Source organism: Cricetulus griseus, chromosome 2 (assembly GCF_003668045.3).
Source record: "Cricetulus griseus strain 17A/GY chromosome 2, alternate assembly CriGri-PICRH-1.0, whole genome shotgun sequence".
NCBI lineage: Eukaryota > Metazoa > Chordata > Mammalia > Rodentia > Cricetidae > Cricetulus > Cricetulus griseus.
In genome coordinates this window covers 408,439,141-408,463,431 of record NC_048595.1, presented here as the reverse complement: position 1 = coordinate 408,463,431, position 24,291 = coordinate 408,439,141, and the positions used below count along the sequence as shown (strand labels likewise).

Here is a 24,291-nt window from a genome sequence, read left to right as displayed (position 1 = left end):
TAGTGTTTGAGATGTTTCCATCTATTTATGCTTTGAGACTCTGTGCAGATTGTGACCATGGAAGCATCAGCAAGCAAGCATGACAAACCAAATGGAGCAGGAACTTAACTCTGTGAGATAATGCTGTTTCCCCTACCCAATGCGTGTCACTCTGTGTTTTCCTTTACTTATCATAACAACATATGGGGGAAGTTCCTTTATTTGAGAGAACATTCTGTTTCGAATAGTTAAAAACTGCATTGTGGGAAGGAACATTCCCACAAATGTAGGGGTGGAGTCTAAATTGGGGTTTTAAATCTCAGATTTAAGTGATAACTTTATTTAAGTGATTTCTTTATTTAAGTGATAATAGATTGTGTTAGTCGGCTATCATTATAACAAGATACCTGAGATAATTGATTTATAAACAAACAAAAAAATCCACTTAGTTTTAGTATTCCTAGTTCTTGGTCTGGTGGACCTGTTGTCTTTGGTCCTCTGCCTGGGGCAGGGGTCTCCAGATGGGAATAACAGAAAGCTAAATGCTCACCTCACAGTCGAGAAACTGAAAGCAAGATTTAGGAGCCAGGGCCTCTCAATCCCCATTGGGAGCACAACCCTGATGACTTTACACCAACCTCCAAACATCTTCCAGAAGTTCACAGCACTTCCCAACAGCACCATCTTGAAAACAGAGACTTTAACTTTTGCATCTTAAGGACACATGGGATAGACCCCTAGGTAATCTGTGTGTCCCAGGTGTCTTTGAGCTATATGTCCCTTCCTGGCCAGGGATTACCAACACCAGTACAGATTCCTGAGCATTCTTATTCATTGGTAGCACAGACACTTGAGAGAAGCACAAGCCTTCCTTGTCCCATGAGTAAGGGACATCCCTGGAGTCTGGAGTGGGTATCTACTTGTTCTTCACTTGCGTTGCTTGTCTCAGCATAGCAAACATTTGATTGGGCTTTATTCATAGCCATCTTTCCTTGAGTCGCCATCTTTCTCTTTTTCCTTTGAATACCCGAGGTTTTCCATGCACAGAATGGCTTTTGCTTTCAACTGCTGTTCAGAAATCTTGGTTCTCTCTAACCTTATCATAAGGTTAGGATGGTGCCAGGTTGTCCCTCCACATTCTTAGTCCTGGAACGGGTTTATTTCTCCAGTTCAAAAATGAATGTCCAGAGGGGAAGAGGACTCAGCAGTGAAGACTACACTGCCCTCTCAGAGGTCCAGGTTCGGTTTCCAGTACCCATGTTGGGTGGCTTACAACCACCTGTAACTCCAGCTCCAGGCCATCTCATGCCCTCTTCTGACTCCATGGAAAACTGAGCTCACACATGCACATACCAACCCCCACATACATATACATAATAAAAAATGAGATAATTTCTTTAAAACATGAACATCCAAATTTGCTACCACTTCTATCTGAAGGAAAGTCTCTGTTGGACTGGTAATTTTTTTTTTCAAGACAGGGTTTCTCTGTGTAGCTTTGTAGACCAGGTTGGCCTCAGAATGACATAGATCTGACTGCCTCTGCTTCCCAAGTGCTGGGATTAAAGGCGTGCACCACCACCGCTTGGCTTGACTGTTAAATTGTACTACTCCTTTTCATTGGAAGATATGAATCATACTATGATAGCTAGTATATGTGAAGATAAGAGCTGAAATGAAAAATTCAAATGTAGTATCAAAATGCAAATATCTTTTTAAAAATACCTTTTAAAATATTTTGAGTGAATATAACACATAAAAATTCCATACATTTTTTGTTTTTTAGTTCTGGCATTTGAATTTAGTTCTGCTCTATTATAAGCAAGGATCGTCAACCTGAGTTAAGAATTGAGTTGAGAAATTCTCTTTGGTGGTTTTTAGACCCAGCCAGGAAGCCTGTTGCCTACCAGCCCTGTATTCCCAGGTGGCACCAGGCTGCAGGCTGACTATTGTTTGCAGGCTTCTTATAGAGAATGTGATCTGTGATACTTCCTTTCATTTTGTGTAAATAAATTTACTTCATATTTTAAGTTACTAATAAAGAAATGACTTGGAAGTCCCAAGAAATTCTGAGCCACGAGAAGCAAGCAGGCATGTGCCTCAGTTCACTACCCAAGATTCAAACACAACTGCAGACCTTTCTGTTCCTTTCTGTCATCTTTTTTTAGAGAACTTGAAGTTTTGTAGTTTAATTTTGCTCTGATTATATTTTTAAATTACATTGGCCATGAAACTATAGAAAAATAGAGAATTTTGTAGACTTTAAAAGTCAAAGTTCCCAAAAGCTACTTGGGTAAAACCAATCTAAGTGCTCATAATCGCTAACCTATTTCCCATTCAGCTTGGTTGCAAATGGATTCTTCCACTTTAAAACTGAGCTGGAAATATTAACCTCAGCCACCACGCCTTTAATCACTGCACTCAGAAGGCAGAGGCAGACAGATCTCTGAGTTCAAGGTCAACCTAGTCTATAGAGTCTGTCTCAAGACATCCAGAGTAGTTATACAGAGAAATCCTGTCTAAAAACAAAACAAAACAAAACAAACAAAAAAAAAATACAAAAAAAAAAAAAACTCAACAACAATAAAAACTGAGCTGGAAATACTAATCTCAGCTATCATCTGTACTCCCTGATCTAAGCAACATGAATTTGCACCTGCTGATCCTGAGGCTTACTCTTGCCAGGGCCTGCCTTGTTCTGCCTGCCACACTCTGCCTCCCAGTCTCATTTGACTTGTTTACAGCCCACTTAGATGTGAGAACCAACAGAGTGATATTCTGATCCTGCTGCTGTACTCAATTTAAATAATAGAAAATCTAGATCGGGACTATTATTTTCCTGCAGACCATTTATATAGGGATATAGGATTTTTAAAAGCACCTCGTTTAAATAATTATAGACAACACATATTAATGGCCATTAGACACTTTAGGTTCAAGATTCTCATGCCGCACTAGGAGCCCAGAAGTCCTGGCTCCTAGGAAGTAGTAGGTGTGCGTCTTAAGAATTCACATTCATAGTTAGACCTACGTTTGAATTCTGACTCTACAGTTTACTTACCACCCAAGGTGACTTTGAATGAAGCACTTAAGAGCCTTTCAAGTTATTACTCTAAGAAAAGGGATAAAAGGTTTTTACCTTTCGGTGTCCATTAAAGAGTAAATGAGTAAGGGTTATGAAGCACTTGGTAGTGTGTAAGCAAAGCAAACATGCATAAATGAAGTTAGATGTTAGTTGTCTGTCAGTTACATCTTGATTACATCACAAAGCCTGAGCTGAAGATAATTTGTCCTTAACTTCTTCAGATTTTCAAAGCCACTAGCTTTGAGAATGATCATACGTATTAATGGGACCATGTAGTTCTGTGCAAGTAATTGAACTGCAGCTAGGGCTTCTTTAGGTCGTGATTAACTTCTGTGAAGGATGGCTTGCTGGTGTGACTTTCAACAATTCCTGTCTCTAGAGTCAATATCTAACCTGCTGTTCCTCATAGAATCCTTAATACATATCCATGGAATGAACAAACAGCATGATTTAAATGGATTGCCAACATCAGCACAGGAAAAAAAAAAAAAAAAAGAGTAGATCTCCAGAAACCTAGCTTGACTCTATTTCCAACAGAGCCTTCTGTTGAAAAGACATAAATAACTATGCGGCCCATCTAATAACAGGCTTATGAGTTTAAAATCTTTGGAGGACCTACAATATAATAAGCTCCAGGCCAAGTATTTGCATTCTAAATATGCTTGTTTTAAGATGAAGATGCAGAGTTAAGCAAGTCTTAGTCCTTGGCCTGTAGATGACTTATATCCATGTATAAGATACCCTCAACATGTGGCTAACTCATGTCATTTCTGTGTGTCCAGAAGAGTCACATTCTAAACCCAACCTACAGAGTGGCAAGTGGGAAGAAAATGAACCTTTCTACTGTGGGCCATCTGTCAAGGCCAACTGTCCTGTGACTGTGATAACCATCAATGTCCATTGCTAATTTTCCTTTCTTGGCCATTTAGCATTAGGGAACTCCAAGCATGTTTCTATAACCGCTTCAGGCAGGTTTAGAAGCATGTGTATTTGCAATTGTTACCCAGTGCCTATGCAGGAACCCAAGTATGCAGAGTCTGCACTGCTGGCTCTGATTGTCCTCAACACGTGCCTTCTGTAACTGCAAGACCAGAGATTGGTTTCAGTGAGAATGTTTTCTGTGGGAATTCCAGTCTTAAGACATTGTTGTCCTCAAATGACCTCCTTCCTGCTAGAGAGTCACCCAGGCAAACTATGCCCTGGGAGGAAGTGGTTACACACTGAGTGTGAGAGGCAGTACATGAGGGCAACATTTTCCTGCAGTTGTCATTAATGGAGCTAGCATGTTTGCTTTAATCCCTTCATAACCTGCCTTTTCACTTCCCTAGGTAGATGCCAATCTGAAGTCAGCTTTCTGAGTCTTTGTTTTCCTGCCACAGTATAAAATGATAGCAATATTGTTTATTACCAACACGGAGTTGGTAATTTTGGCATTGGCTGATCATGTGCCTGATATTTTACTGAGCTCTCCTGTGTGTAAAACACTGTTTAGCACGTGGGCAGAGGCATAGAGGAGGAAGGACCTTTGCCCTCAAGAAACTCGTATCTCAAAAGGAATTTATAATCTTCGTTATAAACCACTAAGATTGAATAGCATTTCTTCACACGACAGTCACTTCTTTCTTTCTTCTTCCTTCCTTCCTTTCTTTCTTTCTTTCTTTCTTTCTTTCTTTCTTTCTTTCTTTCTTTCCCCTTTGTTTTTTTTTGCTATTGTTCTTTTGTTTGTTTTTTGTTTTTGTTTCGAAAAAGAGTTTTTATGTATAGACTTGGCTGTTCTGGAACTCACTCTGAAGACCAGGCTGGCCTTGAACTCACAGAGATCTGTTACCATGCCTGGCAAAGGCAAAAGGATTTTCGTTTGTTTTCCTTTTTTTTTTTTTTTGTTGTTGTTGTTTGGTTTGTTTTTTGTTTTTTGGGGTCTTTTCAAATCTATATATTAACAAAATAAACCTGAATAAATATAATAAAATAGTATTCAGAATCTTCTAGTTACAGTCAAATGTGTTAGTGTGTTAGTAAGATATCTCAAACTATATTAATTCCAAATACTATGTAGCTCTATGAAAATTCATATGAATCAAATCTCATTTTCTAAAAGGAAAAGAAGTATGGTAGGTCAATCACATTGACTATAGCCACTTTTATTCTGAAGAAACTTAAATATGTGTAAATATAGAATGCATATCAATTTTCTATGATTATAATTTTTATAAAAGATAAACCAAAGATATGTAAATTAAGTTACAACTAAGAAAATTAATGTGATGTAAGTTAATTCTTTTTTTTGGAAATCCCCTAAAGGTGTGCTATTTCTGGAAGTACTGCAGTACCAGGGTGACCTGTGGAGAGGTTGGGGCAAGCTCCTGTCCCATCTCCCTGCTTCCAAAATCCATGTAATATGTTGTCCTTGGGTAGAAGATTATCACATGTTAAACTGATACACACAGATTCTAGACTTATCTTTGGCAGGATACTGAGAGGCAATAGAATTAATACTTTATCTGAGATTTTTTTCATGAGTCAAATAATTGATGCTGAGACTATTACCAGTAGAAAGGGGCACTTGTCTTTTGTTTCTCCAGTGTTTGACTCAGTCCCATGCTTTGGTCTGTGACATGCATCTTTGACAGTATCACGGTCACCATCTCTCCTTCACAACAGAAAGCTTACTTGTTTTTTACTGATTCATTCGTTTAGCCCACCAGTTTATTTAGAATATCCCCCAATATTATAGTAAAAATATTAGCAATGCATCTCATGATGTGTGAATTCCAACATTTCTCTATTTGCAGGATACTGCAAAGCTTTTGTTCACAGATTAAGACATGCTGTCTTTCAGGCATGATTTAGCATAACTGCATAGTATCCTTTTTAAATCCATCTCTTCATTTTTTTCCTTAGCCTGTGGCAACTTATATTACTTAGCTTCCCTTGATCATTTTCATGATATAAATTAATAGTGCAGTAGAAAAGTTCTGTCTTTCCAGTCAGGAAGAGAATTGTGTGTAAGCAGAAAACAGCCACCATTGTCACACTTCACACCAAGGCCCTGGTGGCCTAAGGGCTGACAGCCCTGTTCACCAACACTTGGAAGAGTCCCAGTCTAGTTGCTAAGTGCTTGTCTTATAACTGTACATCATGGGACATGAAGTCACAAGGTGGTAAACAGCCATGCATGCCATCTGCAGTATCCAAAATATGCTTCTGTCATTTTCATTGTTTTGATCACCAAAATGAGAAGACTTAAAACTTGCTGCAGAATCTGGGACTATGTCTGCAGATTTCTAGTGGACAAAGGTAGCCTTTTGAGGAACACTGGTCTATAGGATATTGGGCAAATCAGTGATAACCAAGGAGCATTTCCTTCTTCATTCTTGGAAAGTATGTGCCATTTCTGAGACTCGCTTGCTGAATTTCTCTTCCTCTCCCTTGGTCCATTCACTTAATCATCAGGAACTAAGCTCGTTATTTGTTTTTACATGAAAAGACTTTAGAAAGGGCCTCTAGGCCAGGTGTATATCTAACCTAAAACAGCTCAGTTATATGAACAGAGCACTTTACATAGTTTTATAGTAATATTGGTAATTGCCTTTGGTTTTCTATAGCACCATAAGTTCCTGGATAGTCAATTTTGTGGTTTTCTTTATAGGATTTCAAGTCTGTGGGAAACTGTTCCCAGCATAGACCAGGTGCTTGAGAAATGCTTGAAGAAAAGATGTGTGACTAGAAGAGTAAGAAAGAACTAGAGAGCTGGGGGTGGTGGCTCGTACTTTAATCCCAGCACTCAGGAGACAGTCTTCTCATTTTGGTGATCAAAACAATGAAAATGATAGAAGCATATTTTGGATACTGTAGATACCATGCATGACTGTTTATCACCTTGTGACTGAGTTGGAGGCCAGACTGGTCTACAAAATGAGTTCCAGGACGACCAGGGCTACACAGAGAAAGTCTGTCTTGAAAAACCAGAAAAAGAAAAAAAGAGACAAAGGGATGGGGAAGGGAGGGAGGAAGGAAGGAAGGAAAGAGAGAGGGGGAAGAAAGAAAGGAAGGAAGGAAGAAAAGGAAATAAAAGGAAGTAAGAAAAAGGAAGTAAAGAAGAAGAAAGAAAGAAAGAAAGAAAGAAAGGAAGGAAGGAAGAAAGGGAAGGAAGGAAGGAAGGTAGGAAGGAAGGAATCAGTAGATAAGCAGATGATGTGCTCTAGCTCTGTCTCCTGAAAGCATGACCCATAGCTTGTCACTGTGACAAATATACTTGCCTGGTAGAAAACTAGTCCCAGCCCGCCTTGGTATGTTCTCATTTGAAAAATCAAAACCAGTTGTTTTCATTGCCTACTAGTTAGTATGTAGAAAGTGATGAGCAATTTTCCTACTGACATCCTGCCTCCGATGCCGACCTCCTTTCTTCCCTTCACTGTATCTTCCTTGTGACTCAGATGAGCAATATGATATTCTTCTTATTCACAGGATGTCTGCAGGCCATCATAATATCTGTATCATTTATTCAGATACATTGCTTTGTTCATTTCCAGTGAACACAGTTAGTGAAAGTGCAAGTCTGTTTTTTGCTTTTCTTTCCTTTGCCTTGCTTTATTTGGTGATAAACTGAACAGATAAAGTGCATATTTGTTAGAGATAGCTTCAAGATCAAAGCATTTGTTATCGACCCTTGCAGAACTTCTTAGGTTAAGGAATTGCTCATTTTTCTACAAGATAAGTTTTTTTTTTAATTTAGACTTTTATAAAAGCTAATTTTTAGATCTCTTATAGAAGAATTCAGTAGATAATTGGCCTTGATTTCCTTCATGTGCTTCCAAATATGATGCTAACACTCATGGGACACGGCCTTCCTGGTTCTGATCTGTGAGGTGCAGTGACTTTCCAGGGAACAGGGCATCATTCACATGTGTTTTGTTTTGTTGTTTTTGTTTGCTTTACTTGTAGTGCTGAGTGATGAATTTGGGGCCTCCTGCATGCTAGACAAGGGCTCTCCTACCTCATTCCAGTCCCACAATGTTCTTCTCAAAAGCAAAGACTGTTGTCTGTTGGGGATTTGTATTTCTAAGGTTCCATGACACAGTGCTGTTTAATAGGTACCCAAGACAGAAAATGTGGTTATCCAATAAGTTACATCCAAAGCCTGACACATCCATTTGCACTATTTCTGTGACTAAACAGGGAGAAGATCCAGTTTATCCGAACTGAAGGGACCCCTGGATTGGTGAGGCTTTCCAGTGATGCAGACCTCGTCATGTTACTGAGGTATGGAACACTAGGACTTCAGGGAGACAGTTCCTGCTCTCAGATACTGTGGAAATTTTTAGAAAGTAATATGCCAGTGTTGATAGTCTAAAAATGTCTCCTTCCTCCTCAGTCTTAAAGAAATCATCACATTGAAGACATGGGCTGCAGCTTTCATAATAGTTCGTTTCAGATTACATCTGGTACCCCCGAGACTTGCTTACTCATGCTTGTACACCACTGGGAAAGGGGAAGGTTATGAAGACAAACAAATCAAATGCCCACTCAACAAGTTGAACAGGAGGTGGCCATAAGTCTATGCAGCATACCATACCCCTTGGCACAGAGCAGAGGTTGTGTCTGTATTTTCTTTCCACTTTTTTATCTTCCTCAAAATGTGCTTTGTCTCTTTTTGCTAGATTTTAGGCGTAGCTTATTTACTTTCTGGTTTTGAGAGTTTAGGTTTGGGAAATGAAAAGTTTGAAGTTTGGTCAATGGCTCTGCCAATCTGTTGGTGCTTCATGGAACTGATCCATTGTGTTTCCTTTCATGGTGGTTAAATTGGGTTTGGTTTTAAATTTTAGAGTACTTTGGAAGGGCAACTGGAACTTTCTCGTGTTTGATATCATCCCTCAAGCACAGTTTAAGTTGAGAAACTGCCCTGGAGGTCTCCCTAGGATCAAAGGCAAGGAATGATGGTGTGCTCCACACTCAAGCAATGTGTTTCCTTATCCCTGAGTGCTAAGGGCCTCTAGGTATTGGGGTTTTTGTTTCTTTTGTTTTGAGTTTTTTTTTTTTTTTTCTGTTTATTTTGACCCTGACTCTGAGTCTCTCCCTCCTAGTGTTTGTTGCCTTATTTCTTGCTAGTCCTTTGTTACTAAAAAGCATTCCCTTTGCTTCTGTTGAAGCAAGATTGCAAAGGTGCAAAACTGTCTTCACTCGACTCAGAAGATCCTTGGGGACAGGATGTCACTTCTCAATCTAGCAGGAACCCTTTTAACTGAGGTATACTGAACTAGTTCTGAAAATAGTATAGCATGCCAGGTAGTCCCGAAGACTGTTGCTCTATTAATGCCAGAATATGATGTCTCTGTCAAACTGTACACTTTCATTATAAAAATCAATTAATAAAAAACAAAAGTCATGCATCTGTCAAAAGGTCAGCAGCTAGAAAGACAGACAAGGAAACAGGCAAGTTAAGACAATACAGGCTTTTATTTGGGAGAAAAAGGATCTCTAGAGGGGATCTCCGAGAATGAGAGCCCCCCTATGCACACTAGCTGGGCTGGTTATAGGTCAGAAAGGGAAATGGGGAAGGAGATTGAAAAGTTTCCTTTTGGCCTGAAATTGGCCATTGCTAGGTGTGAACAAAGAATGGTGAGTAGTAAGTGAAGAATGTCAGGTGACAGATAAACACTATCAGGGTGTCTGCAGGGGGCAGAGGCAGGAATTAAGAAAATATGTCTGGAATTTGGATTACTGTGGTCTCACTGACACCAAACCAAAAGGTTCTCAAAATGGTCTGACCAAGGCTAACAGTCTTATTCTCTATCTGTCTTTAATTAAATAATCTTTAGATGATATAGTCTTAAATATTTTAGTTAATTATTGCTAAAATATTTGTCTTTTGTTAAAGACAAGCTGGAAGAGTGGTTTTGACAGCAGATAATGAGCAGGTAAAGGATGACTTTCAATAATTTCAAAAGAAGAGAGCCACAAACTGGGTAAAGGAAAGGAGATGGCATCTCACAGGAATTAATGAGTATTTGGTTGGTACATGTGTGGGAAGATATTGGTAACCACAAGATGCAATTTTGTACAATGAGCCACCATTTTGCATGACATTTTTAGAACCCAAAAAGTCTGATGATGCCAAATGAGGCTGAGGCACTCTCATATTATCAGGTTTGGGGAGATTGAAGTTTCTGTTCAAACAACTTCTCTGTTACACAAACTGGCGATATCTTGTAAAGTTAAAAAGGCTAAAAAATGTTTTTATAATTTTAAGAATTACACATCTCTTTTTATATGAATGTTTTGTTTGCATGTGTGTATACACATAAGGTGTGTGCAGTGCCTGCAGAGGCAAGGGAGTCAGATCCCCTGGGACTAGAGTTATAGATGGGTATGAGCCACCATGTAGGTACTGGGAACTGAATTTAAGTCCTTTATAAGAACAGCAAATGCTCTTAACAGTCAGCCATCGCCCTGTTCCCAATCTTGGCATGTTTCACATATAATATTTCATATACTTTGCAGATTAAACACTTAGAAAATGCTGGGCATTGGTGGCACACGCCTTTAATCCCAGCACTTGGGAGACAGAGGCAGGCTGACCTCTGTAAGTTTGAGGCCAGCCTGGTCTACAGAGCAAGTGCTAGGATGGGCTCCAAAGCTACGCAGAGAAATCCTGTCTCAAAAAACCACCACCATCACCAACAACAAAAAACACCCATAGAAAATGCCATCATCTTAGAAAGCATATAATGAAAAAAATCCATGTATCTATTAGAAGATATAAATACATGTAGGTTTATATTAGAATAACATTTGAAAAATTAAAATATGAGGTACTGAATTCAAATAATATTTGTTTTTTAAGGTAGGTGACCTTATGTCTGCACTTAAAATAAAATTCCATTATCCTTAACTTTTACCCTTAGGGGATGGTGATTTTAGTATATGCCATCATTTTTGGTAAACACTGAAGTCTACCTCAGTGACTATGGGTGCTTTTTGAAGGTGCCTTAACCACATCCAAAATGTCAAAGTGAGTGTTTGGTGGAATACCATACTATGTGTAGATTTATAACCAGCCATAATTCTAGTTGAACTGCAAGGATTGGTGTGAGGGTTGGATTGGGTTGTGTGGTTATATGCTTTTACTGAGCAATTCTGTTTTTGTGTATGTATCATATTCACACAAAGAAACACACATAAACAGGAGAACAATGTAGAGGACATTCATAGTGTCATTGGTGAAAAAAAGACATGCAGTTGGGTATCTTAGTTATGGTTTCTATTGCTGTGAAGAGACATAGTGACTACAGTAACTCTTACTAAGGAAAAACATTTAATTGGGGTGGCTTACATTTTTAGAGGTTTAGTCCTTTATCATCATGGTGGGACATGGTGGTAAGCAGGCAGACATGGTGCTGGATTAGGATATATCTTGATATGTAGGCATCAGGAAGTAGTCTGAGACACTGGGCAGCATCTTGAGCATAGAAGACCTCAAAGTCTGTTCCCAATGACAATGGCACACTTCCTCCAACAAGACCACACCTTCTTCAATATCACACCTCCTAGTGCCACTCCCTATGAGCTTATAGGGGCCAATTACATTCAAACTGCCCCATGGAGAAAAAGTAAATATTTCCCCCCCAAAATAGGGATAAATAAACTAGTATCTTCATAGAATGTCTTGATATACAGCCAGCAAAATGAATATCCTATACCCTTATGTATCTACACAGATATCAGAATACAGTAATACTGTTGACTGAGGGAGATGGGTAAAATTCAAACATACTACATACTTACAGAAAATATTTAAAATGCATATGACAAAAATATGTTTTACCTGTACATGGATGTTTTCAAATATGAAATTGTAGAAGGAAACTACCTGTTAAATCATCATGAAGGTGGTCAAGAGGCATGTCAGGATCCTTCCTCCTTTTCATTATGGAAACAGTTTTCTCAGCCTCTTTGGCTAATGTATATACTCTATTTCATGTCTTTTCCTAGCTTATTTGAGGAAGAGATAATGTCGTATGTGCCTCCACATGCCTTACTCCACCCCAGCTACTGTCAGTCCCCGAGAGGCTCCCCCGTGTCATCTCCCCAGAACTCACCAGGTAAGTCTGTCTGCTGCACATGAGAATTCTCTGAGGAGCACAAGCAGGGAGTGCTCTGTCTACAGGTACACACTGTGTGGTATTGGCTACCATTTTAAGTAGCTTACCCCCTTGTAAGTTCATTGAAAGATAATAAATAGGAGGATAAATGTTAGTAGTATAATGTAATATGTGTTCTCATTGGCCTTTCTTGGAACAACAGTTTGCAAATAATGACATAGAGACTTATTATTAATTATGAAAGCTTGACCTTTACTTTGGTTTTTTTTCCCCAAATAGCTCTTATAACTCAAACTAACCTGCTTCCATTAATCTACCTTCTGCTGCATGGCTTTTACCTTTCCTCAGTACACAAGTCCTAATTGCTTCAAGGCTGGCTAGCAACTTGCCTTTCTTCTTAGAGTTCTCTTTCTGCCCAGAAATCCCATCTATCCTCTCCTTCCTAGCTATTGGCCATTAAGCTCTTTATTAAACAAATCAGAAAGTGTCTTGGCAAAGACACATCTTTACAGTGTACACAAATATTCCACAACAGCATAATGTATCCCATTGTAGAATTTACTTTTCATTTTGCTGTCTAGTGCCTAAAGCTTCTTGGAAATATTAGGCATAAAATACTAGGTGAGCTCTTTTGATTTAAAGTTTGGTTGAGGGTACTGATCTGTTAGACAATAAAAACCATGTCTCCACTTTCAAGAAATAATATAGAATTTAAATTATTTGGTATAATGGACTTGGGTGTTTTCCCCACATACTATGAGATGGTACGAGGAAGATGAATGGGCAGATGGAATATGCTGATGAGTGAAAACTTATCTGAACTCTTTTGGAAGGAATCAATGTGAATTAAGGGGTAGTGAATGGCTGAGTGATTAAATGGTGTAAGTGGAGCTTTATAAAAGTGAATTTTTAAGGAAGGTAGCCATGATGTTGACAGAACATCAACTTTATCTTTATTCTAGGCAATGTGTTTGTTATTCACACTTTTATAGACGAAGAGCATTTCAGTAGAAATTCAGACTTCAGATGGGTCACTGAAAGCTGCTGTGCTCTTTAATGTATAACATGCGATCTCACTCATTGTTCTGATAATAAAGCTGCAGTCTAATTGAACACTGCAAACAGGAAGAGCTCCATTAATTTGTCCACGTAACACAGATTTATTGAGCATCCAACTATGATCCAAGCAGTGAACTAGACCATAGTGGTTTAAAGATGAATAACATAGCCTCTGCTTTTGAAGGGTTTATAGTGAGTCAGCAGTGACTATGAAGCTCAGTGGCCAATGCTGTAATGGTGAGACATCTGGGAACATAGGTGTGGGAACAGTTGTTTAGGGGAGATTAAGATAACAGGTGTGAGGGAACCTTGAAGGATGAGTGAATAGAAATTTACTAGGCGGGGCTGGAAATTTTGTTGGGTGGTAGTGTACTTGCCTAGCCCTGGGATTGGTCCCCAGCACTAGGCAGGGAGGAAAAGAATCTCAAAAGGACCAAACAGGCAAACAAAAGTCAGGAGAACTAGAAATTTCCTAGATGGACCAAAGACAGAAGAACATTCTGGCTAAAGAGGTATAGAAATGGAAGGTAGTTCTCAAGGTTTGAGTTGGAAATTCAGGCCAGATTGAGGTCTTCCTATGTGACCAACTGAGTACAGACTAAAGGTCATTAATAACTTCATGGATTTCAACCCAGTGACTTGTCTTTGGACCTCATCTTCAGCATTTGGCTCTGCTAACCATGCCTTGAAAACTGGGTTTTGGTGAAACCTCAGAAACTTTACAAAAAGTAAAATGCCAGTGATACCCTATTTTCTGATGATCAGTTTTATTGGCAAAGGGGAGGATGGCAGACTCTAAGGGACTGGAGGCAGAACAGTCATTTGGGAGGGGCAGCAGTGAAGGGAACCCAGGGATGGGGCATGTAACATGCTGAGATGTTAGGACTGAGCTCAGATAAGGAAAAGCCAAGGAGGTTGAGAAGGTCTTCTTGCCCACAATGCCCAACAGATGTTGGCATCACTAGCCAAGAAAGGGAGAGGGTTTAACTTGTAGAGAAATGTAAAATGAGTTTGACTTGTTACATGTTTTACTGAGACATTTGGGGGCTTTCAGTCTGAGATACCCAAAGACAAGTGGAAAATACAATTAGGAGATACCAAAGACAATTGGACCATTCATATTGACATACTGCTAGGAATTCAGTGTTATGAGAACTGAAGCCTAGCATATAGAGGAAGTATTGAAAATACAAAACAAAATGGTCACACGGAGAACTCTCATATCTAAGGGTTGTGCTAAGGTGGAGGAGTGAACGAAAGGGGTAGTGGACTTGGAATACAATTAGGAAGATGTTTCCAGGGGAATCCATTTGCAAGGAGGTATGGTTAATATAGCCAGATACTCAGAGGGTTCAAAAAGAATGAAGTCCTAAGAGAGACTATGGAATGTGAAACTCAAAGTTATAAATTATCTTTGCCAAAGCAGGCTCTAGATGGTGATACATTGAATTGTGCCAGGTACAACGTGATGCTAGGTGAATGTCACATGTGGAGAATGTTCTTCTTATAAAGTATAGTTGTCACAAAAACAAAGTCAGACAGTAGATCAGAGGCAGAAATTTAAAGGAAGGGACTCTGCTGGGGAAGGTGAACCTGTGTGCACACACGTCTCGGGGTGCTGCTGACTGAGACAGAAGCTGTTGCTGCCATGCATCCTTTGAGAAGGCAGTACACAGAACAGCATTGGAACGGTTAGAGAGACACATGTGACTGACACATGAAGGGAAATCGGTGTCTGACACTACAGAATCCATAGCTGGCCTCAGTGGGTTCTTTTGCCTCTGGAGAGACTTCGGACAGTTGATCTCCTGCCAGAAATTTGAGTCTCCTTAAATAAAATGGATGGAGTAATTATCATCCCACCTCTTGGGGTTGGTTTTTTTTTTGTTTCATTTTTGGGGGGGTACCTTGCATTGCAAATATCCAGTAAACATTAATTTATTCTTTTTTCTTTCTTCCTGTAAATATGTACAAAAGTATACTTTGTCGCTCGGTGAGCCATCCATGACCGGCATGTGTGAGTCGATTTCTTCCTGACTTGCAAGCTTGGCTGGTTTAGGCATTGAATCATTTGGAGAGGTCTTTGTCTTAAGTATGATGTATGCTAAAGTTTTCAGTGGGCTGTCTTTTTGTCTTGATGTCTTATGATTAAACAAGAATAGCCATGTGTAATTTGGTTCATGCCAGCCACAGCTCTTTTTCTCTAGACCTTTTCCAAGGTTTTTCCTCCCTGCGAAAGATATAGACCCCCAGATTCTGTCTTCTGAACCCACATAAGCATGTTCTCAAAGACTGCCTGACCATGCTCTCTTTCTGTGCAGACATTCTAAATGGTGACAGAGTACACATCTTTTAGCATCACAGATGCACCCAAATAATTCATGGCAGTAACAAAGTGTATTCTGGAAACTCGGAGTTAAACATTTTCCAATGACATGTGTAATCCAGCCATAACTAAATTGCCAGCAGTGTTTGTGGTGGTTTTAATTTGCAGGAAAAATCATCTCCATATTCTTGGCGGCTCTGCCCCAACAGGCTTGGTTTGATGTTGAGATTGGGATGCACTGCCTGATAATAGTGGAAGCAACTGTAAGTGACCCCACATGAGAAGAGCCAGGCCTCACTAACCTCATCTCCCCTGTGGAGGAATCTGTTTTTCTGAAAACGGCTTCTGCTTCTACCAGGCCCTTTGCAGGCCAAGTAAAATCAACATTTCAAAAATAATTTTTAAGTGGTCTGGTGCTTTTCTTGTGACTAGAATTTCACCAGTTTTAGTGGTTTGAGAATGATATTGTGAGAATTATGACAATAATAAATTTTAATGATCTTCAGTCTGAGTGCCTAGGAACCAGATAATCTTTCCATAATTTTCCTCATTCCAAGCACATTTCCATGTCTTTTCAAGAGAAGAGGGGCGTTGGAAACTTTGACTCACTGCTTTCTGCAGCTGTGAGAGTGTTCACCAAAAACTTGTCAAATTTTTGGAATGTGAAGGTTTATTTTTCTAGGGCCATTATAATGCCAGTCCAACCTCAGCTGTGTCCAAAGGAAAAGATCTCTTGCAAACACCATATGGTTTATTGTGCCAAATAGGAAACCAAAAGAATCTGCCTAAGGGCATATCTCTAGGAATTTAAATGCAATGACACCTAATTTTTCTAATATATTGGAGATATACTTTCCTGTGTGCATTTTCCAGGGCACTAAAACTATGGTGTCAGTGGCATGAGAATTTGTTTAACACCACATTCATTGAAATTCTTCATCCATTTGTTTTTCTCCTTGTTTTCATATTGGTGACACATTGAGGTGCTGCATGGTGTGTGGAGGGTCATTGGGTCTGAATTTGGTTCACAACTATGGTGATGTCACCAGGACTGGAGTAATTGGAGCTACAAGCAGCATGAGGTGGCTGGACTCACAGCACTGAGGAGCCTCCTGGGTCTTCATCAGGGTTGTCTCAGTGGAATAGACCATGGGAGAGGTTTATTTTCCTCCAAAAGGATCTTTTCTTCCCACAAACACTTGGATATTACTGGCTGCATATGTTACCTCCTCCTCTTAGAGACATTTCTCTTCTCTCTGTTCCTTCCCAGCCCTCTTCATTCTTTTTTCCCCTCTTCCCAGTACTGTTATGATATGACTATTAGCTTTAATCATTTTTTTATTCTTTGAAAGTTCCATACATTCATATAATATATATCGATCAAATATATCCACTAGTACTGTCTTCTGACTGCCTCCAGTACCCTCACATCTTCCCTCTGAGCTTCGTGTCCTCTTTTTATTTTTGTGTTAGTAAATCCTGGGCTAGTGTATATATTTTATTTTTTGTTATTAATCTTCCTTTTCCTCACCCCTAGTGCTGTCAGGTGTCTATTTTAGGCATACCTTTCAATGTTCCCTTTTTAGTAAGTTTCTTCTTAGGCAAGTCTGAAAAGCCACAGTTATCAATTTATTTTCAGTAAATGGTATGAGCCAAGCCTTACGGCTCAAGCCTGCAATCCCAGCTACCTAAGAGGCAAAGACAGAGGGATGGCAAGTTAAAGACCTACCTGGGCTCCAAAGTGAGTTCAAGGCTAGCCTGGGCAACTTAGTGAGAGTTTGTCAAAATAGAAGTAAAAAATTAGGCTGAGTGTACAGCTAGGTGATAGATTGCTTGCCTGACACATACACAAAAGTCCAACTTTAATCCCCAGTCCCCCCCAAAAATGAACAATGGAAAAATTAAGTGGTGTGTATATGAATATCCATAGATGTAGGACTTTTGCTCCTCCTAGGAAATAGGATATAGATATAAGGACTTGCACAGCTGTGCCTTGTCCAAGCTATCTCCATGGCATTCCCCTCTTAACAGTGCTGTACTGAGCTCCAGAAGATGAGGCTGGCTAGACATTATTGTAATGCTCATTGGCTTGTTCTTTGTTACTAATGGGGATTGTTGTGAAATATTTGTGCACCGTGTGAAGATGTGTTGCTGTGATTGGTATTATAATAAAAGCTGAATAGCCAATAACTAGACAAGAGAGGATAGTCAGGATTTCTGGGGAGAGGGAAGAAAAGGAAGAGGAATCTAGGCATGGAATTTACCATCAGATGAACAACTTGGACATGCTGTACTTGAAAAAAAGGCAAAAAGCCAAATGGCAGAACATAGATTTATAGAAGCAGGTTAGTTACATTATAAGAGCTAGGCAGGGACAAGCCTAAGCTAAAGGCCAAGCTTTCATAATTAATAAGAAGTCTCCGTGTCATTATTTGGGGGCTGGCAATCCAAAGATAGTCTGACAAAAAAAGCTTGCTACAAAAGATTGAGAGGAGTGTGTGTGTGTGTGTGTGTGTGTGTGTGTGTGTGTGTGTGTGTGTGTGTGTGTGTAAGGAACCAGGGAAGAAGTGGGCCTCTAAACTGTACTAGGACAGTAGCCTGGAGTTGTGTAGTCAAGGTTCAAATCCTTTCAGAGCAGAACATAAAGCCAACTGGATTCCAGGACCCAGAAGCAGAAAAACACAGACTTCTCTAGAATTTGCTGCCAAAATTCTTCTAGTATCATCTGAGATATTGTGTCAGATAGAATTTTATAGTTTGTCATTATGCAGTGTTGTAACTGTATGGAAAATGTACAGATCCTACGAAAGTTCTTAAGATCTACCTAGCAGTGACAAAGGATAACAGCCCTAATAACTGTTACTAAAAAAAATTTCATGCAAATACTTAACACAGTACTAGCCATCCATGAAGTCCATCCTCCATTTGGTCATTTCCTAGAAGCAGCTGACCTTTTCCCATGCAATTCCCTTTGGTGAGACTCTAAAGACTGTGAAAGAGCTCTCTGAGAGAAAGGGCCTTCCATTGCGGTTGTGGTTCCCATACGTTTCTGTCAGCTCAGTCTTCCAAGAACATTTTTTGGTTTCTAGAACCAAAATAACCTCATTCTTTCCTTGGAAGCTCTTGGCCGTTAAACCTGACTTGTATTAATTATATGACAGCTGTTTTGGGGTATGGTGGCTCATACCTATAATCCCAGACCTGGGAAAATGGAGACAGGAATATTTCAAATTTTTCAAGTTTCATGGCAGCTTGGGCTATATAACCAGCCTTGGCCCCACTACTTTTTAAAATAATTTTATTTTAACAATAAACAGTTTTGTAAGTTGTGTTAAACAACATGTCATTAAAATTTCTATGTTGTTTTTTAAATGTACTCTAATAACACTATCCTTTCCCAAAACAAAATTAACCTCTCAAGATTAATAAATATAATACTTATTCAAAACTATAGATGGTCAGAATCTTATTTATACTTTAAAATGAGGAACATAGCTTTACAGCCACCACCGAAGCAACTCCCATGAAGGTCTAGTCTATTTCCACATAAAATGCTTAGCTCCCTGAGTCTGGTGTCCATATTAAAGCCAGATTAACCTCTGGAATTATATAGCTCTTTCAATATTAGTCTTGTTGAAAAACCATCAGTGACTTCTTGTACTGAAGAGTGAAGTCCTAGTCCACTCAGGATCCTGTCTTTTCTGTGTCACATTTCCCACCTTGCCCTCCAGTCAGCTCCTACTGGCAAGGTTTCCTCCAACAGGTCTTTCCCCAACTACCTATTTTAGCTCATCTGCTGGTTCACAAGACAGTACATACTCTACCCCTAACCTTTTAAACCCTACTTCAGATCCCTCCAAAAACATTTCCACCTACTACATGTGTGTGTTCCCCATCTCTCAGAAGTTTCTTAAATACAAGTTCTGAGCCTCGTGTAGTGGCACATGCCTATCATTTCTGCACTTGAAAGGTGGAGGAAGGAAAAGCAGGCTATGCCTGGTTACAGAGTGAATTTGAAGCCAGCCTGGGCTACATGAGACTTAAAAACAAACACAGAATTTGACAAAGGCCAGCAGCACTATTTACTGTGATTTTAAGTGATATATATGAGATTATTTTTCATAACAGAACTGTTAGCAAAATAATGTTTGCCTTGAAACATTTCTGTTACCAGACTCCATCTTTAAGTCCCTTGCCTAGAGCATAAATGGATGCAGAGCTAACTTTTTTTTAATGTTATTCATTTTTATTAGAATTAGAAACAAGATTGTTTTACATGTCAATCCCAGTTCCATCTCTCTTCCCTCCTCCCCAACAACCCCCCCAACTAAAACGCTACCTATCACATACCCTTTCTGCTCCCCAGGGAGGGTGAGGCCTTCAATAGGGGGTCATCAGAGTCTGTCATATCCTTTGGGATGCCTAGATCTACCCTTGTGTGTCTTGGCTCAGGGAGTATCCCTCTATGCGGAATGGGCTCCCAAAGTCCACACCTATGCTAGGGATAAGTACTGATCTACTACAGGAGGCCCCATAGATTTCTGAGGTCTCTTCACTGACACCCACATTCCTGGGTTCTGGATCAGTCCCATGCTGGTTTCCCAGCTATCAGTCTGGGGACCAAGAGCTCCCTGTTGTTCAGGTCAGCTGTTTCTGTGGATTTCACCAGCCAGGTCTGGACCCCTTTGCTCATCACTGGTCCTTCTCTGCAACTGGATTCCAGTTCAATTCATTGATTAGTTGTGGGTGTCTGCTTCTACTTCCACGAGCTGCTGGATGAAGGCTATAGGATGGCATATAAGTCACTCATCAATCTCATTATCAGGGGAGGGCATTTAAGGAAGCCTCTCCTCTGTTGCTTAGATTGTTAGTTGGTGTCATCTTTGTAGATCTTCAGACATTTCCCTAGTGCCAGATTTCTCTTTAAACCTATAATGTCTCCCTCTATTACGTTATCTCCTTTCTTGTTTTCTTCTATTCTTCCCCCAACTCAACCATTCTGCTCTCTCATGCCCTCCTCTCCCCTCCTCTTCTCCCCTTCTCATTCTCCTAGCTCCCTCTCCCCTCCCGCCATGCTCCCAATTTGCTTAGGAGATCTTGTCCCTTTCCCCTTCTCCAGGGGACCAGGTATGTTTCTTTTAGGGTCCTCCTTGTTTACTAGCTTCTCTGGCAGTGTGAATTGTAGGAAAACATGGTATGTATTCACTCATATGTGGATTTTAGACATAGCGTAAAGGCTAACTTTTTGTCTGTATTGAGAATGACAGAATCCACTGTCATTTCCAACAGCCTTAATCTATCTCACTATACAGTCATAGTGTATAAGCTACTTCTTAAAGTAATCAGCTAAAGAATGATGTTTCTTTTTGAGTCTTTAAAGAGTTTTCATTCAGTCTTTGATCTTCATTGTCTGTTTTCCATCAATGACTCCTGTTGATGAAGATTCATTATGGCTACTTTCTGGGATGTTTGGGTTACTACTGTAGAGCTTCTCACAACTTTCTTGGGTTTCCTGGGTGGTGGCCTTTCTCCATCCAGCAGCAGCCCTGTGCTCCTATGGTTCATGTCTCTTTGTGCTGCAATGACTTCTCCAAGTACACAGGCAGCCATTGCCCTGTGTTAGCTATTGGACACTGAGCACACATCTCACTGGTTGAAGTTAACCTTGTGTCCTATAAGTGATTCTTCTGCTTGGCTATATTTTGGAATCATCTGGAGAACTGTAGAAAACACTTGGAGGCCTGGGTCTCACCCCCACAGATTCGATGAAATGGTTTTGGGTGTGGCCTGAACTTTGGAATTTTTTAAAGTTTCCTAAGAGATTCTGATATGCACTCAAGATCGAGAACCACTGTTTAGGATTCTCTTTTGTTTACTAGATTTTGTGAGGTTGAATTTCTTTGTTTTCTTCATGACTTAACTCTTAACTCTTTGAACAAAGGGTTTATAATTCTACAGACAAGCTCCAGATTACTGATCAGGAGCTAGTCTTGTGAACATCCATCCCTGAAGCTCCAACGTGTTTGCCTATGTGTTGAGTATGTATGCAAGTAACATTAACAGCCACCACAGCAGAGGGCTTCTTATGACAGACACTGCACCGTGTCACATGCACACTAACTTATTTCATCCATGGGAGTTAACTGATCTCTCATGGCAAAGTCAGGAGTTCTCCTGTCCAGTGTCTGTAGAGTATCCATGACTGTCATATGCAACTCAATATTTACACAGCTTCCTGGGTCTCTGGCTACCACCATCATTCCCCACACTGCTTTTAGCATCTAATAGAACTCATCAAATCCCAAATATCTGGACCTGGCATAGGATTTGTACAGGAAGCTGCTTCCTCATTTTCTTCAGTAACAAAGTGATGATGAAAACCTTAATAGCCACTTTGTAAACTTGGAGTGAGGATTTCTCAAGATTCCCCCTATGGAAAGTGCATTATCCCTAATGCATAGTAGGTGCTTATCAGACAATAGCTGTCATTATTATTAAGAAACACTATCATTGTCAGAGCTTCCCATTCCTCCCCCTTGCTTTTCTACTGGCACTCATTTGTATTTCGCATGCTCAGTGTTCCTCTGAGTCACCACACTCCTGACTAGTTCTCATCCCCTCAGGCCTAAGTTGCTGTATAAACTAACTGCTTCTCCGCCCTTCGCCCTTCCGTCCTTCTTCCTCTTTCCCACCCTTAATCTGCCCTACACTGTCTGCTGAGAAGAATTTCTCTAATCAAATACCACTTTTGCATTATTCCCTTTCCTTTCCTCAATAGTCTATAAAGGAGCCCCCCCCCCCAATTCCCTACACCAGCATCAGGATTTTTAAATCCCTCTTCTAATTGACTTCAGTCCTTGTCTGTCTTGCATGCCCACCATCCTCCAGGTTTCAGAGAGTCTTCAGCATCTGTTGCACACACATTCAATATTTAGTCCAGTTCTTGCTGCTCTGAACCAGTATAAAATTCAAATTCTTTTCTACTTACAGGTTTAGTGTTATTTAATTTTCTCATTGTTGTGACCAAATACTGGGCAGAAAGGAATATAAGAGAAGGAAGGTTTATTTTGGCTTATAGTTCAAGGGGATACAGTCTATCTGGTCAGGTTAGACATGGTGGCAGGGACAGGTGGTGGTTGTTTATATTACACCCTCAATCAAATAGCAGAGAGATGGTACTCAGCCCTCTTCTTTTTATTCACTCCTAGACCCCAGCCCCTGGAATAGTGCCACTAACTTTTAGGCTGGGCCCTGCTACCTCAATTAACCAGAACTAGAAATTCCATCATAGATGTGCCCAGAGGTTTGTTTCCATGGTGATTCTAGATCCTATCGACTTGGCAATTAACCACTTAGTCTCCAATTAAGCTCCTCCCTGAGGTCTTTTCCATTTTGATCTCTACTCACACACATTACTTTTCTGTGACATTACTATTATCTTCTATCCCAATGATCTCAAAAGCAAATACCTCGAAGGTTAGGCAGCCTGTGTCACTCACTGAGTAGACGTGAGGGAGTGGAGTCCAAAAAAACAGCCACCTATCTCCTTAAGGAGGTTCAAGCCAGTTGTAAGATTTCTCATAACGTTCAAGAGAAAAACATGTTTTTCTTTTACTTGAAATCTCCTACTAATTTTTATATGCTAGCAATTATCTAGTCTTTTTTTATGTAGGGGGGCAAACAGTAGCCTGTGAGGCTGAATATAGCCCTAGGGCTATAGTTTAGGCTCTTCTGTTTTAGTTTGTATTTCACCTAGTTTAAGACTTAATTACTTGATATGTTTTATTTCTGTCTTCTCAACCAGGGCATCCATTGTTGACTATAACACAAGATTAGCAATAAATAACTATCCTAGCTAACTCATTGGTTAAAGAAATTTTTGTTATGCACCATGGCTCAAGCCTGAAATTGAAGCACTCATGAGATACAGAGAGGAGGATGGAAAATTCAAGGCAAAGCTAGGCTAACTAGCAAGCTCTTGTCTCAACAAAACAAATAACAACAAACCCACATATTTGCGCGCGCGCGCGCGCGCACACACACACACACACACACACACACACACACACACACAAAGAAAGAAATCTCATGAAACTCACATGCTGTGTAATGAACAAGACTGTATTTTATTTTCTGTTTTTGTCATGTCTCATGCCTGATTCCCCTATTCATCATCAGTCTGACATCTCAATATGCTACCTAGTCACATGTGACACACAGATTTTTCTATGGAAAGATGAAGAAGCCATGTTGTATTTATATGTTATTAATAACACTCTTTAAATAACAAATGACATACTTTTAATCTATAGCCATTGACATTACTTGACACATTAAGAATGCAGTAAATATTAATACTGTTTATTCTTTGTGCAACTGCAAGATATATATTCCTCCCACAGTTATGCTTGAATTCTGTTTTTGTACTAATCATTTTATCCTACAATGTAAAATAATGTAATTATATTTCTAAAATCATTCTTAAACATAATGCATATATAAAAAACACTTTCATGACCCTTCATGAGACTTCCTTTATAGTTTCCATGATATCCTTTCAACAGGATATCAACAGCAAGTAAAGATATTCTGTTCTGTATAGTTATACTTAGGCATAAATAACTCTGACTCATTCTGGTTTGGATAGAAATGGGGAACATATCTGAGAAACAGTGAGCATATTTGGCTGCTTAAACAGAATCTTTATTCTCAGCCAAAAAGCTACAAACAAGAGTTTCTCT

General features: G+C 39.7%; 1 protein-coding gene and 1 non-coding gene across 2 annotated transcripts in view; one reads left to right on the top strand and one right to left on the bottom strand.

Moving 5' to 3' along the window:
* Positions 1–24,291, top strand: part of Hecw2 (HECT, C2 and WW domain containing E3 ubiquitin protein ligase 2) — a 196,522-nt gene that overhangs the window by 131,494 nt on the left and 40,737 nt on the right. Inside the window, exons 17-18 of the mRNA XM_027396880.2 lie at positions 8,243–8,326; positions 12,056–12,165. Coding sequence (XP_027252681.1) covers positions 8,243–8,326; positions 12,056–12,165 — 194 coding nt within the window. The remainder of the gene's footprint in view (positions 1–8,242; positions 8,327–12,055; positions 12,166–24,291) is intronic.
* On the bottom strand, positions 5,361–5,549 carry LOC113831095. Its single transcript, XR_003481755.1, has one exon. It is a non-coding gene; the product is annotated as a U2 spliceosomal RNA (small nuclear RNA).